This window comes from Humulus lupulus, chromosome X (assembly GCF_963169125.1).
Source record: "Humulus lupulus chromosome X, drHumLupu1.1, whole genome shotgun sequence".
NCBI classification, from domain to species: Eukaryota; Viridiplantae; Streptophyta; class Magnoliopsida; order Rosales; family Cannabaceae; genus Humulus; species Humulus lupulus.
Genome location: NC_084802.1, coordinates 5,739,748 through 5,753,189, shown reverse-complemented (window position 1 = coordinate 5,753,189; position 13,442 = coordinate 5,739,748). Strand labels below are relative to the sequence as shown.

The 13,442-nt window shown below is 33.7% G+C and overlaps 2 protein-coding genes across 5 annotated transcripts; both read left to right on the top strand.

The window, feature by feature from the left end:
- The first annotated feature begins 299 nt into the window (after positions 1 to 299).
- LOC133803392 (zinc finger CCCH domain-containing protein 18) lies at positions 300 to 3,564 on the top strand. Its single transcript, XM_062241421.1, has 4 exons — positions 300 to 470; positions 1,045 to 1,362; positions 1,718 to 1,778; positions 2,379 to 3,564. Exons 1-4 carry the CDS (start codon positions 345 to 347, stop codon positions 3,362 to 3,364), a joined length of 1,491 nt encoding a protein of 496 aa, XP_062097405.1. The 5' UTR covers positions 300 to 344; the 3' UTR covers positions 3,365 to 3,564.
- Positions 3,565 to 5,348: 1,784 nt separating this feature from the next.
- Positions 5,349 to 12,079, top strand: LOC133807144 (zinc finger CCCH domain-containing protein 1-like). 4 transcript variants are annotated; one of them, XR_009879168.1, is made up of 6 exons: positions 5,349 to 5,603; positions 8,762 to 8,864; positions 8,979 to 9,817; positions 9,910 to 10,279; positions 11,207 to 11,371; positions 11,984 to 12,079. XR_009879168.1 is itself a non-coding variant. In XM_062245311.1 (4 exons), exons 2-4 carry the CDS (start codon positions 8,828 to 8,830, stop codon positions 10,012 to 10,014), a joined length of 981 nt encoding a protein of 326 aa, XP_062101295.1. In that variant the 5' UTR covers positions 5,349 to 5,603; positions 8,762 to 8,827; the 3' UTR covers positions 10,015 to 10,498. The 4 variants fall into 4 exon arrangements, 1 of the variants encoding a protein (XP_062101295.1); XR_009879167.1 differs by lacking the exon at positions 11,984 to 12,079 and having other exon boundaries at positions 11,207 to 11,593; XR_009879169.1 differs by lacking the exon at positions 11,984 to 12,079 and having other exon boundaries at positions 11,097 to 11,593.
- Positions 12,080 to 13,442: the final 1,363 nt, after the last annotated feature.

Genomic DNA, 13,442 nt, shown 5'->3' with positions numbered 1-13,442 from the left:
TTATGATTTTAGTTCATAAACTTTGATTAAAATCGAGTTTAGGGATCTATTTGAACTATTTTAGAAAACACAGGGTCTAAAAAATAATTTGTCAAAACAAATAGTACAAACAAATAATGAAGCAAAACTAAAATATAAAAAAGGCATAAACCCATAAAAAAAACAAAAAGAAAATATGAGAACTTTTAGAATTGTGGTATATATTGTAATTTCCCAATAATAAACCCCTAATTTCATATTTAAATAAATTATATTTTGGTTCATTAATTAACAGTTACCAATCAATTTTATATAAATAATTTTTCCAAAATATGTATTGGTAGTCGTGGACGAGAAGAAGAGCCATGGCATACGAGGAAGAGAGGGTTCTGGAGACCCAACTGGAGCTCCAATTGCATGAGCAACGTGATTCTCTCGCTGCCCTTAAAGATGCCCTAGCTTTTGATCCTAACAATCTGGAGCTTCTCTCGGTACGCCATTGCTTTACCACCTACTTCAATTTTTTTAATTTTCTTTTCAGAAAAGAAATTGGAAATTGGGGTTAATCTACATGAAAAATGGGTTTCTGGATTCACTATCACATTTTTGTATCGAAATATACATTGCAACCTACCCTTAATCCTTCAATCAATCAAACATCATGTAGTAAAAAAGTCCCAGTATTTGGGGACTTTGATTATTGAAAACTGCCCTTTGGAGGTTATGATATATAGACATATTTAGTTGGTGAAAAATCATACCTTTGATTTTATTTATCTAGACTATTTAGTTGCTGTCATTCTGGCTTTTTCTAATTTGGTTTATTGTATAATGTTTGAAATTTTAGCTTAACTCAAAATGTCTCAGTACTTGGGTACTTTGAGTATTAAAGAAAACCCTTTGCAAGTGATGATATGTAGACATACTTGGTGAAAAATCATACCTTTGATTTATGTATCTAATTTTTTTTTTGTGTTGTTTTTCTGGTCTTTTCTAATTTGGGTCATGGTATAGTGTTTCAAATTTGAGCTTAAACTTGCTAGGCATGGTGTTGTAATTTCACAGGTTTGTGAGGAGGTTGTTCAGGCAATTAAAGATGCAGAGGAGGGCCTTCTACATTTGAAACGTGCACGGTTACTTAGAGAAGCTGATTCAGTGCTTCTAGCTTCATGTCCTACTGATAATGTGGCCAAGGTTGAACCTCTCGATCCAACAGATGTTGAGCCTGAACCTTTGGAGGAGAACCAATGTTACAAAATTGGATCGAAATGTAGATTCAGATACTCGGATGGACGATGGTATAATGGTCTAATTGTTGACTTAGATGGTTCTAGTTCTTCAGCAAAGGTTTCTTTCCTCAATCCCACTTCGGAAAGTATGCTGGTAAACTACAAGTTCTATCCTTGTTTTATTATCTGTTGCACGATAGTGATCTCATTCGGAAATCTTGTTTAGTGGATTGCACACCCTATTGAGTGGATTTATGAGAAACAAAGGTAGCTACATGTGAAATCATCGATTTGACTCTCATGTAGGACATATTGGTCTAATGTGGAATAAATGATTAGCATAACAAGTTTAAATGTAGAAGAACTTAATGAGAATTAGTTCCAGTTGGTATTTAGGCGAGACTTGACAGGGAAAACAGTCGAAATTCAATTTGTTTACCATGTAAGTTGTGACTTGAAATTATGGTGTTTGTCGCGCCACCAAACTAACACTAGACCACAAACTGCAGATGTGCAACTTCTTTCTGCAGCAAAGATGTCGGTTTCGTAATAACTGCCGCTTATCACATGGTATGCTGCAACAAATCTATTTGCAACCTGTAATTATAGCTCATTAGTGTTTAGAGTCCTTTGTTTGGGTATGGAATATTGCTTGCAAGGGCTGTCCAGTTAAAGAATATAGCCTGGCAATTTCTAAGTCCGTTATATGAATTAAATGATTATTTTGGTTCTGTTTCTGGTTCAGGAAAAGTACTGATAATGTTTGCTTCACCTCAGAAGCAAGCAGTTTATTTTGCTCTTCTACTTTTTGTTGCCAAAAACGCAAATGGCAGTTTGAGAACCTTTTACCTATATACTCTTTCATTTAAACACAAGCTGTAGTCTATTTACCGCTCACATCCTCTTTATTCTTTTTCATTTTGTCTGTTGGTGTAGTGTTACGGCACCCCTCTTCTTTCCTTATGTTCCTTTATCATTGATAGTTATGGCTGCCTTTCACCATAGCATCTTAGCCAATTATTCTTGGGTTCTATTACTTCTAGTAACTGTTTCTTAAATGTAATTTACGATAGCAGACCGCTAGTGCACCATAGATGTTATGTAAATTTAGTTTGGAGCTCTTTTCAGCATCTGCCATCTGGGTATTGACTTTGAGTCTATAATGTACAGGAGTTGATGTCCCATTATCCTCACTGAAAAAGTATATCCCAACAATATGGGAGCAGTCAGCAGTGGGATCCAGTGTTTGGGCAGTCTCTAATGGTAGCGGTGGTCTTTGGAGGGGAGGGGAGCTTGAGTCATGGGACGATGAACTTGGGCTAGGGAAAGTGGTTTTCCGAGATGATGGAAGCTCTGCAAACCTGGGGGATGAAGCTATAACACTATCAGAGTATGCTGAAATGAGCAATGAAGAAGAAAGTGACTTAAGCTCAGAACAATCTGATTCTAGTGACTATGACGAAGATAGCCCACAGGGCATAGGGTTTTTAGACAGCAGCTCGAAAAGAGGCATCCAGAAAGAAACTGCCATCTTTGCCAAGTGGGAGAACCACACTAGAGGTATAGCTTCCAAGATGATGGCTAATATGGGTTATCGTGAAGGAATGGGATTAGGTGTTTCTGGGCAGGGAATGGTGGATCCTATAAATGTCCGGGTTCTTCCTGCTAAACAATCTCTTGATCTTGCTGTTGAGTCTCGTAAAAAGAAAGAGAGCAAGGAGAATCAAGGAAAGAAGCGGAGCAGAGGTGGCAAGAGGAAACGTGATAAGAAGTTTGCTGCATTAACACGAGCTGCAAAAGAGAGAGAGGAAATGGCACCAGACGTCTTTAGTCTTATCAACATCCAACTCGCAAAGCATGACGAAGCTTTAATTGGTCCAGCACAAAAGCAGCAAAATAAAGATTCTGCAGAGGGGAAAAAGGTCGACCGGAGGACATTGGTTGCATACGATGACGAAGTCAAGGATTTGAGAATGAAGATCGAGAAGCTTGAAGAAATGGCGAACAGGAACAGGAAAGAGAAGGCGGTTTATGACGCGGCAATGAGGAAATTGAGCGAGACTCGGAAAGCATTAGCGGACACAGTGGCAGCTCATGCATCTGCATCAAATGCAGTTATGAGCAAGGAAAAAGAGAAAAAATGGCTGAAGTTTTGAAGCTTATTCTGTGTTCATTGTACTTTCTATGTAATATTAGATCGTTCCAAGATGAAATCTAGCACTGAAATTGCTTTTTGTCTACTATGTCAACGGTTTGAGTGCCATCCTCAAATTTCAGTGGCTATTTATTTACAGGCTTCTTCTAATGCAGAATGTAATCTCTCATGATATCCAAGATAGTTCTCTGTTGTTTTGCCTTTTCTCTTCCTAATGCCTCTTTTATTAACCAGTCCCTCTGTTTTTATCCTATAAAATTAGGATGATATATTATTTGAATTTGTACATAATCTTTTATTTTCCACACCCTACACTTTATTATTATTATTATTCGCTTTACATATGTAAAAGGTGGCATTTTTATTAATAATATATCATTTTCAAGGTTCCATTGATTGATTTTCTAAAACCCAATTATACAGCGTACTCTAAAAAAAATCTGCTTTTTTTTTTCTAGTATGTGAACCATTTTTATCACTTTTTTGTTTAATGAAGGGATAAAAAATTATGACTTCAAAAAAGTCAACATTGGAGCTGAATTTTTTTAAAAAAAATAAAATAAAAGTATAAGGAAATTCTCGGGTGCACTCCTGGTATTTTGACTCGGAAAGTATTTTCGATGAATTTCTTTTTGGCAAATTCTCGGGTGCACCCCCTAAAAGAGGTACACCGGTGCACCCTCCTAGTGATTTTGATTTGGGAAGTATTTTCGACGAATTTCTTTTTTATGACCGTGTATATTATAACTCTTTAGAATAGTTTGCAAATTTTCAGAAAATTCTGAATAATTTACAATGTTGAAAATAAGGTTCAAGCATGTTACATTCCACGCGTATAAAAAAATTAGTCACGCGTATAAAAACCTGTTTTGAACTTATATAAACATATGTGTATTCATTGATATATATATATATAAGACTTTTTAATAATTATTACCCATGGATGGTTACCATAAATCACTAAATAAGTTTTTGATGATAAATGATTATAATGATGATGAAAATAAATAAATAAAATATATAAAATTAATAATTTAGAATTTTTTAGGTTAATTAGGCAATAAACATTAATTGGAAAGATAAATAGTCACATTAATTCCAAAATAATTTTTTTTCTCATAGAATGTATAAAATGAATGAATCAATAATGAATAAGGAATGGATAACGAATATTAAATATGATTTTTTTAATAATGAAAAATTAGGAATTGTAACTTTTAAGGGCTCGCTAAAAGAGTATTAATGACTCCCAAAGTAAGCCCTTAAAATTGTTAATTGTTAAGTAAAAGAGGCTCAAAACTATAAGCTAGTTTTATCGAATTGGGGGAGTAAGTCATTTTTTCTAACCCACAAAATTAAGGAGATTTTTCATAAATATGACTTTTATATTATTATTGTTTAAAAATATAAAGATTATACTTTTTATAATTTGTATGAAAAAAATTATTAAAGGAAAAACTAAAATACCAGAAATATAATTGCTAAATAACTATATATTAAAAAGAGTCAAATTATGACATAAACTAACTTTTATAAAATAAAAAAAAAAGGAAAACGATTTGGAGCTAAGGGTTCATCACGATTTTGGGGGGAAAATTACACCTAGTACCAAATTTAAGTTAATCTTTTTAATTTTTACCTACTTTTTAAAACTCTTTTATTAATACCCAAACTATTAATGACTCTACCCATTATACAGTAGTCTAGTGGAACTCACAGTGGAATATTATTTAAAGAGAGAAATAAATGACACGACAGAGGCAAAGATTGAGATTTTTACGTTGGACTTCTAGTAATGTTTTAAGGGTAATATGAGAAATGTGCTTAAAAAAGTGGGTAATATTCAACTAAATATTATTAGTAGCTATTTTTGGTTAACTAATCTTAAAACTAAAACTGGTGGGTATTTTTCAAGTTATCCCCGATTTGGACCAGTGATGCAAATCCAATTTCTTTTTTTAAAATAAAACAATTTGGGGCTTCAGTCCATTTTCTTCTAACGAACCTACTCCTCCCCCTTTCTCTCAGGCGTTCTCCCTCTCTTGCACTTCTCGATCTCTCTCCGCCTCTCTCACACTCATCTCCGTCGATTCCTCGTCTCTCTCACACTCGATCTCTCCATCTTTCTCTCTGTACGAGACGTCGACGGCGACACAAGGCGCTTGGCGACGACGACAGGCGCAAACGAGGGCGCTAGGTGGTGGTGATCGCAGCGGGTTTGGGGGGCTCGACATCAGTGGGTAAGATCTCCTTCTCTCTCTCACTAGATCTCTTTTTTCTGTTTTTTTCCTTCCTTTGTCTGGGTTCGTGACTGATGATAGTGATAGAACAAGATCTGATGTATAATCTTCATTTAATAAAATATTAGTTTGGAATAATGAAAGGATTCTTTACATTATGTTGAGTGGATATTATGATTTTATGAATATTTTGCCTCTGCAGTTTATTGGAGATAATAGCTTTGAGAGTCATTATTCTTCATTTTGTTTAGTTACTTTTCATGCCCACACCTTAGAAAGAATCTAATATAAACACTACAAATGGAACATTAATTGGGTATGAAATTGATTGCGGCACCACCAAACCAAAACCAAAACGTGATGCACCATGAGAGGAACAATTGTTTTAGTTTTCCCTTATATGTTTTTCTTTTCTTTTATTGCAATATTGATTTTTTTATAGATAAATTTTTTGTCCACTTCAATTTGATATTTCAAGCTGAGTCACTTTTTCAAGCATATACTAATATATATGATGTTTCCAATAGCAGAATACAAAAAATGAAAAAAATCTATGCATGTTTCCAGTTATACAATTATAATTGGTTTGAGTAAATGTTAATGACTTTTTCTATAAATGTCTTTCTAGATTGATTTGATTTTCTTAGAGAATTAATTTGTCTACATTTTATATTGAGGGTACCAGGTAAATAGTATATAGGGGTCTTATCTAATGGTTTAATATGAATATTTGCTCACTTTTGGCCAATTTGTGATGTTTTAAAACACTCTTTAACTTACGACTTTTACACGATTACTAATGCATTGTGATATAATTCTCTAACTCTAGTAATGCTTGTAACTGCTTTTTCTTTTATTCTTTATTATCTGTTAAATCAAGCAACACTTATTGAAGTGATCGCTCTTTCTCTGTTTGAGATTTTCATGGTTGCTAAATCTGTTTGTATGTGTTGTGATTGGTGAAATTGCACCTTTAGTTTACATGTTTTGCAATTGAATACATACATATTTAAGAGGTTCCATGATAATATTCATAAGCTTTTCTGTGGATGTTGTATCCTCTACACAATTTTTTATATAATATTACAAGGTAAGTAGGCTTAAAAGAAAATATCAAGATCATTTGTTCAATATGTTTAATTATAAAATTACTTTCACTCACAAAACTGGTATAGATCATTAGATAATATTACATTTCTTTGACTTACTCACAAAGCTGGCAGAAAAACAGAGCAATTTTATTGATTATGCATTGCTACTTGCAACATTTGCATGTTTTCTTTGTACACACATATATTTCAGACTATCTATATTATGTTATCTGCAATCTTGTATTTTTTTTATTAGACTAGGGATTATTTGATTTTAATATAGTTGTTTGGTATCTATGTTTTACATCACCTCAAACCTGGATTGGACTTGAAAGTTGAAACAAACTAGAAAATATAAATGATTTACATAATCAGTTGGGAATGAATATGTGACTGTATATTTGCATCTTTCAGCAACTGTAGAAGTCATTAGCGATCATAATTGAGTTTTGTATATGCACTTGGAATAGAAAAGGAATTATCAAGATTTTTTCACGAGATTTTGAGTTGTAATTTGTTATTAATATTATTACAATTTTGGGATTGCATATCATTATTGATTTTGTTTAGATATGTTTAATATTTATTGAAATTTATTTAAAAATTTGAGAAAACTAATATATTTATAAATCACAAATAAAAATAAATACAAATTATTTTAAGGAAAGTTAAAAAATTAATGGTTATTTTTATGCATGTAATTTTCTTATACTTTATAATCTACCTAACTTATATTAATAAATTTTTAGGTTCCTCCTTTGAGATTAAATTTTTAATCTCTTGTGATACTTTATATTATTAGATTTCCTAGTTTTGTCTATAAATGTGATAAGATTGATTAATCTTATTTGTTCCAATTTTTTTTTTGTTTAGCTTTATAATTATCTCATTGAATGTACAAGTTTTGCTATTTTAAACTATAAATTTTTAGATTTGTATATAAATGTTTAATTTAAACCATTATTTTTATTTAAAATAGATGTAAATTAATTATTTTAAAAATTAAAAACACAACTTTTAAGGGCACTCATTGCGCACCCTAAAAACATTTTTTTAGGACACTCGATGAGAGGCCTAAAAACTTTATGTAAAGGTACTCAACGAGATCTTTAAGGATGCGCATTGCGAGCCCTAAAAACTTTACTTAAAACACTTAACGGGATCTTTTAGGACTCGTATTGCGAGCCCTAAAACATTCTTTTGCAAGCCCTAAAAATACTCTTGCTCGCCCGCGAGTCCTAAAAAGCCTTTTTTTGTAGTAGATTAGGAAAAAGTAAAACAACTTGTGTGAAATCAAATTCTTTTGCTTCTTTTTCTCATTTGGACTTGTTAGAATTTGATTTGAATTTTAGAATGAGGTATGTGGATTAATTTGTGTGTGAAGTAGGCTTTTGATTTTGAAAAAATGATGGGTTTTGATTGAATTGGTTTGTAAATAATGCCCTAATATGATTTTTAATAACAACCCCAAGGGGTGGCTCAGTTGGTTAGGGCGAACTTGAGGATCTTACCCATCCCAGGTTTGATTCCCCACGAAGTCAAATAAACCTCTTGGGGCCACTGGGGCAGTCTCCAGGCTGAAGTAACCCCAGGGCAGTCTGGAACAAAGCCAGAAGGGCTGTCCGCAGGTTACTCAAGTGGTAATTACCACTTGGCGCCAGGGCCTCGAGGGATTAGTGGGGGTGGGGCCCCTGATACCCTCGGTTATCAAAAAAAAAATATGATTTTTAATAACTATGGAGGCTAGACTAGTCTCAGCCAAAAACTTAATTTAAAAAAGTTTAAACCTAATAACACACTACACTCTCTTACAAAGAGCATAGATATGATTCTTTTTTTGGGTTTCTTTGTAATTCCATTTTCACCCTTAGTTTTTATTCTGAATGTTCATTCAAAACACATAAATTTAATCTAAACTAGCCCATTTTACGTATTGTTTCATACTTTTATGTGTGTGCAATAGGAAGTCTTTGATTCATTTGTAGGAGTATTAATCTTTTCCTATTTTGGGATTTTATATTTTCGTGTTGTAATTCAATAGTCTCACTTGTATGTCTACTTTTCAAGGTTCTTAAGCACAAATCAAGGTTCTAACTCTTCTAGAGTGATCAGTCCAAGCTGAGTGAACCTTATATGGCAGATTCTAAGGAAAAGCCACAGGCTGAACAAGGTATTTATTTGCATAAGCCATGTGATACTGTTGTCTTTGGTGTCTGTTTATGTTGTATTTCTTGTTGTTGTTGTTTGCCATTCGTCCAACATTATTTTTCCATTACATTTTCAGTCTGCAACTTTTTTCGGAAGCCAACAAAGAACAAAAACATCAGAAAGCGAACGGTTACTGAAGATGATGAAGAATCAAATACAGATAGCACATTTTTGCATAGTCAGAAAAAGGCCCCAAAACCGGACAATAAACTTTATTTTTCTTCTGGACCTTCTAAGAGCACTATACCTGCGGAATCAAATGTCGCATCAAATGTAGCATCTGACACTCCCGTCTTTCAGTTTGAGTCTTCGAAGGAAATTCAAGTCCAACATGACAGTAGAGCAACAGCAACACTAGAGACTGAAACTGATTTTACTAGAGATGCACGAGCTATTCGTGAAAGGGTACTTAAGCAGGCAGAGGAGGCTTTGAAGGGAAAGAACAAGGGTGCTGGGGATGAAAAGCTGTACAAAGGGGTAAACGCCTATACTGATTTTAAGGCTGGGTTTCGAAGGGAGCAGACTGTTGCCAGCGAGAAAGCTGGAGGGTCACATGGGCCACTCAGGGCTTCTGCTCACATTAGAGCTACAACAAGATTTGATTATCAGCCAGATATCTGCAAAGATTATAAAGAAACTGGTTATTGTGGATATGGAGATTCATGCAAGTTTATGCATGATCGTGGGGATTACAAGTCTGGATGGCAGATGGAGAAGGAGTGGGATGACGCAGAGAAAATAAGGAAGAGAAATTTAGCATTAGGAGAAGCAGGTGATGCGGATGATGGCGACGAGAGCGATGAAGACAATGATGAAAATGCATTGCCCTTTGCTTGTTTCATTTGTAGACAGCCTTTTGTTGATCCCGTTGTAACAAAATGCAAGCATTACTTCTGTGAGCATTGCGCATTGAGGGTAATCTTTCTTCTTGGTCTTGTGAATTTTTTTGTTCCTTTTCTTTTCATAAAAAATTGCCTGGTCTAATTTTGGGTCTTGTAACTTTGCAGCATCATACGAAGAACAAGAAGTGCTTCGTCTGCAACACGCCTACACTTGGCATATTTAATACGGCTCATGAGATACGCAAAAGGATGGCTGAAGAGGGCAAATAATGGCTGCTCAACAGCAGAGCAACGGCAACATGGCTTCACCACTTCATTGGCCCCCACCACCACCACCGCCTCCGCTGCTCGTTGCCGTTGTCGTTCCCGCTCAATTGTTGCTGTCTGTACAGATAACCAGACCATTCCTCCCTTCACCATCGACTACTCTACCATCTGTGTCGCGGAGGCCTTCGCTGAGGACCAGCTCTGGGCCACTGCTTGTCTCCGTGTTCGCTCCTTCTATGATTTCCAGCCAAACTCATTTCGTATCGAAGTTAGTCTCGTTGCTCTTATTGACTTCATTTTATCTTCCTTTTTAACTGTTTGGTTTCTCAGAAAAGAAAATGGGGGAAAATTAATTATGCTTTGTTAAAAATTATTTTTTTTTCTCAAGGGAAAGTTGACTGTTTATTCTGTTATCATTCTTTTCCTTGTTCCATACGAAAGTGTAAAAGCATTTTATTTTTAATTATAAAATGTGAAAATTATGTTCCATGTTCTGGTAAAACTAAATGGGGTTATTAATTTAGTTTTTATTATCTGTGGTTATCAATTTTATGTCAGTATGTGATTTAATTTTAACTCATGTATGGCTTCTTAAGAGTTTAAGTTCAACCCAATCAGTCTAAGTTTGGTGTCGTAGTCCATAACTACATTATGTTATAATGATAAAGTTCTAATATAATGAGGTACTTTATCATTTTAAATTGTGTAATGAATTGAATAAACTGGGCAGGTAATTTGAGATCATCTGAATGAATTATAGAGTTTAATTTAATTGTATTCTTTATCATAACTAAGACTCGATTAATCTTAAAGGGGAAAAGAATAAAAAACAATTTTGCAACAGGAAATATATATCTATGATAGTGATTTTTTTAGAAAGAATAATGGTTTGAATCTTTTCTTTCTATCGTGGTCAGATTTATTTAGAAAAGCTGGTGCGCTGTGTTTTGTTGTTGATGGTTAACATTAGGGGAGGGGGGTGTGGTTGTTCCTATGAGGTCTGGGTATGTAGTATAATGAAGAAAAGAGAAAAAAATTCATAGATGGTAAATGGTTTAATTATACACTTTCTTTTTCTGCATAAGATTTTGAGGTGCCTTGAAGATGATTATGGGATTCTTGGTTGTACCAGCGAGGCATTTTCTGATAATGGAAAGAGATTGTGATATGCTGATGGTATGTTTTCCTTGTAAAGTGTCATTAGGATCACAAAGAGCACTTGGCAGAGCGTGAGTTTGAAGCACTAAAAGAACGAATCGCTGGAAAGAGGGAGGACTTTAAAAGAGTGTCTTGCATAAATGCTACTGTTCCACTATCACAGATATCAAGCCTTTCTGAGGATTTTTGTTCTGCATGCAAGGTTTGTTGGCTTTCTTTCTTTGGCCAGACCTAATACTGTAAAGCAGAAGGAACAAAGTACATAGTAAGATTGTTGGCTTATAGTATATACTTCATAAAGTGGTGCGGACTAATCTTATATTCTGTTAGCTGTTTCGGGTCTATGTTTCTGTAAACTTCTGGACTACTTTTTTCTTCTCAATACTGGTTTTCCATCATTACAGGCATTAAGGATTTGATATCATGCATGATTCTACTTTGTTTTAGATATCTTTTTCATGTTAAGATTCCTGTGAAATCTTTATGATTGGAAGTAGAGACACTCTATAGATAAGAGTTACAAGGAAATTACTTCTTCCGAACCTTATGCAAAACCAGCTTATCCTTCTGATGGAAGTTTTACTTGCAGATTTTAGTTATTAGGCTTGGTTTTTATTATTTAAATTTTTATCTGGGTATTTTTTTTTCTTTCTTTATTTATCATCATCAACTTGTTGATATCTTTCATACATTAAACCTGCTGTAACTTAATCTAGTTAGATGTAACTATATACTCGTAGAAACACGCATATCGGTCGTTTTTGTTTGTTGTTATGTTGACAGATGTATTTGGGTGTTTTATAATTCTTCGCAGTTTTCTTACGATGGAGAGGAACGAGTGGTAATAGGGACGCTTGATCTTAACCAATGCATTAGACTTCCAGATGAAATAGCTGGAAAAAAACCAGAGGTATTAGACCAGATATTAGTGTATGAATATGAACAATGGGCATCTGAAAATGGTTGTATGCTTGAAAGTAGTTTCTCTTTTTAGGCATGCTAATTTGGCAATAGAATTGCTAGCTCAACTTTAAAGTAATTCAATGTAACAACTAAAATTTATTTTCATTTTAAATTATATGGAGATAAGTTGTCTGTCTTTGTTGTTTACTGTGAAGCATACATGTCATTGCTTTGGCTCATTTTCGACTACTCAAATGGTTATCATGTTTTTCTGAATATTGTGTTAGATGGACGGTTGCTGAAGTAGTCTCTCATCATTTTCAAACTCAACTCTACTAGGATTTTCATCAATAAAATCAGAATGTTGATTCTTATATAGCATTCTGAGTTTTTTGTAACAAAATTAATGGAGCCCCTCATATTTTTGTTCTTGTAGAAGATTTTAATTTAAAAATGAGATGAATATATTTATTGTCTTTGAACATTCTGACTTGTATATATACACTGAGTATCCAACGACAACAAAATGCAAATTCAGCTTCAGTGTTGTATCGAAAAAGGACACCAATGACTGTCTTCAAGTAATGGGTTTAGGAATGCATTCTGGTTCTTGTCTTAGAAAATTGTTTTTATCCGTATGCTGTTTATAACTACTTGAAAGGATAAAATCAAAGTATTTAAGATATGTGTTAATTTTTTGTTCATTTTGACAGGGGATTGGAGCTGATTTTGCAAGGGCGTATCTGAGAAACAATGCCACGTCTAATGAAATACTCGTAAACAAATAAATGTTAAAATAGTGTTTGATATTAATGTATTATGTTAATTTTTATGGAATGAGTACTTTATCTATGTTATGCATTTTGGAGTTATTATGAACCATCAAACTGAACGATATTTACAGATACAGTGGGAGTTAACTGAGGCAAATTTATATTTATACCAAATTTGATGTTAGACTTGTTATATCAAAATTACCCTGTTTTCCACCAAGTAATGTGTACAAGACATTTCAATAATTTTGTATTAAGAAGATTATATATAAAATAAAAATTAAGATACTCGTGTATAAATATTAAATACAGTGAGAGTTAATTAAGGCTCATTATCATGTTATAAAGCCCTCTGTCGTATCTTTGAGTTATTAGCTTTGTTAGGTAATATTGTTACGAAAGGAGGAGCTTGAACTCTCTTGTTGCAGGATTCCTTAGGAGTGGTGTGTGAAACAAACTAATAGTTAATTGAGTATGTATCATCATTATCCAAATTTATGGCCAATCATAACAAGCAAGTAAAAAGGGTTTGGAGTTTCCAACTCTATTTTTTTAGGTTTGTAAAATAAGAGGGCATGTTAATCCAATTTAATTTAA

Excerpts from the sequence above, each read along its gene's own strand:
- LOC133803392 (XM_062241421.1), top strand. The coding sequence starts at position 345 with ATGGCATACGAGGAAGAGAGGGTTCTGGAGACCCAACTGGAGCTCCAA. Across the intron at positions 1,363-1,717 it reads CCACTTCGGAAAGTATGCTG|ATGTGCAACTTCTTTCTGCA; the intron begins GTAAACTACAAG and ends CACAAACTGCAG. Across the intron at positions 1,779-2,378 it reads TAACTGCCGCTTATCACATG|GAGTTGATGTCCCATTATCC; the intron begins GTATGCTGCAAC and ends TATAATGTACAG.
- LOC133807144 (XM_062245311.1), top strand. The coding sequence starts at position 8,828 with ATGGCAGATTCTAAGGAAAAGCCACAGGCTGAACAAG. Across the intron at positions 8,865-8,978 it reads AAAGCCACAGGCTGAACAAG|TCTGCAACTTTTTTCGGAAG; the intron begins GTATTTATTTGC and ends TTACATTTTCAG. Across the intron at positions 9,818-9,909 it reads GTGAGCATTGCGCATTGAGG|CATCATACGAAGAACAAGAA; the intron begins GTAATCTTTCTT and ends GTAACTTTGCAG.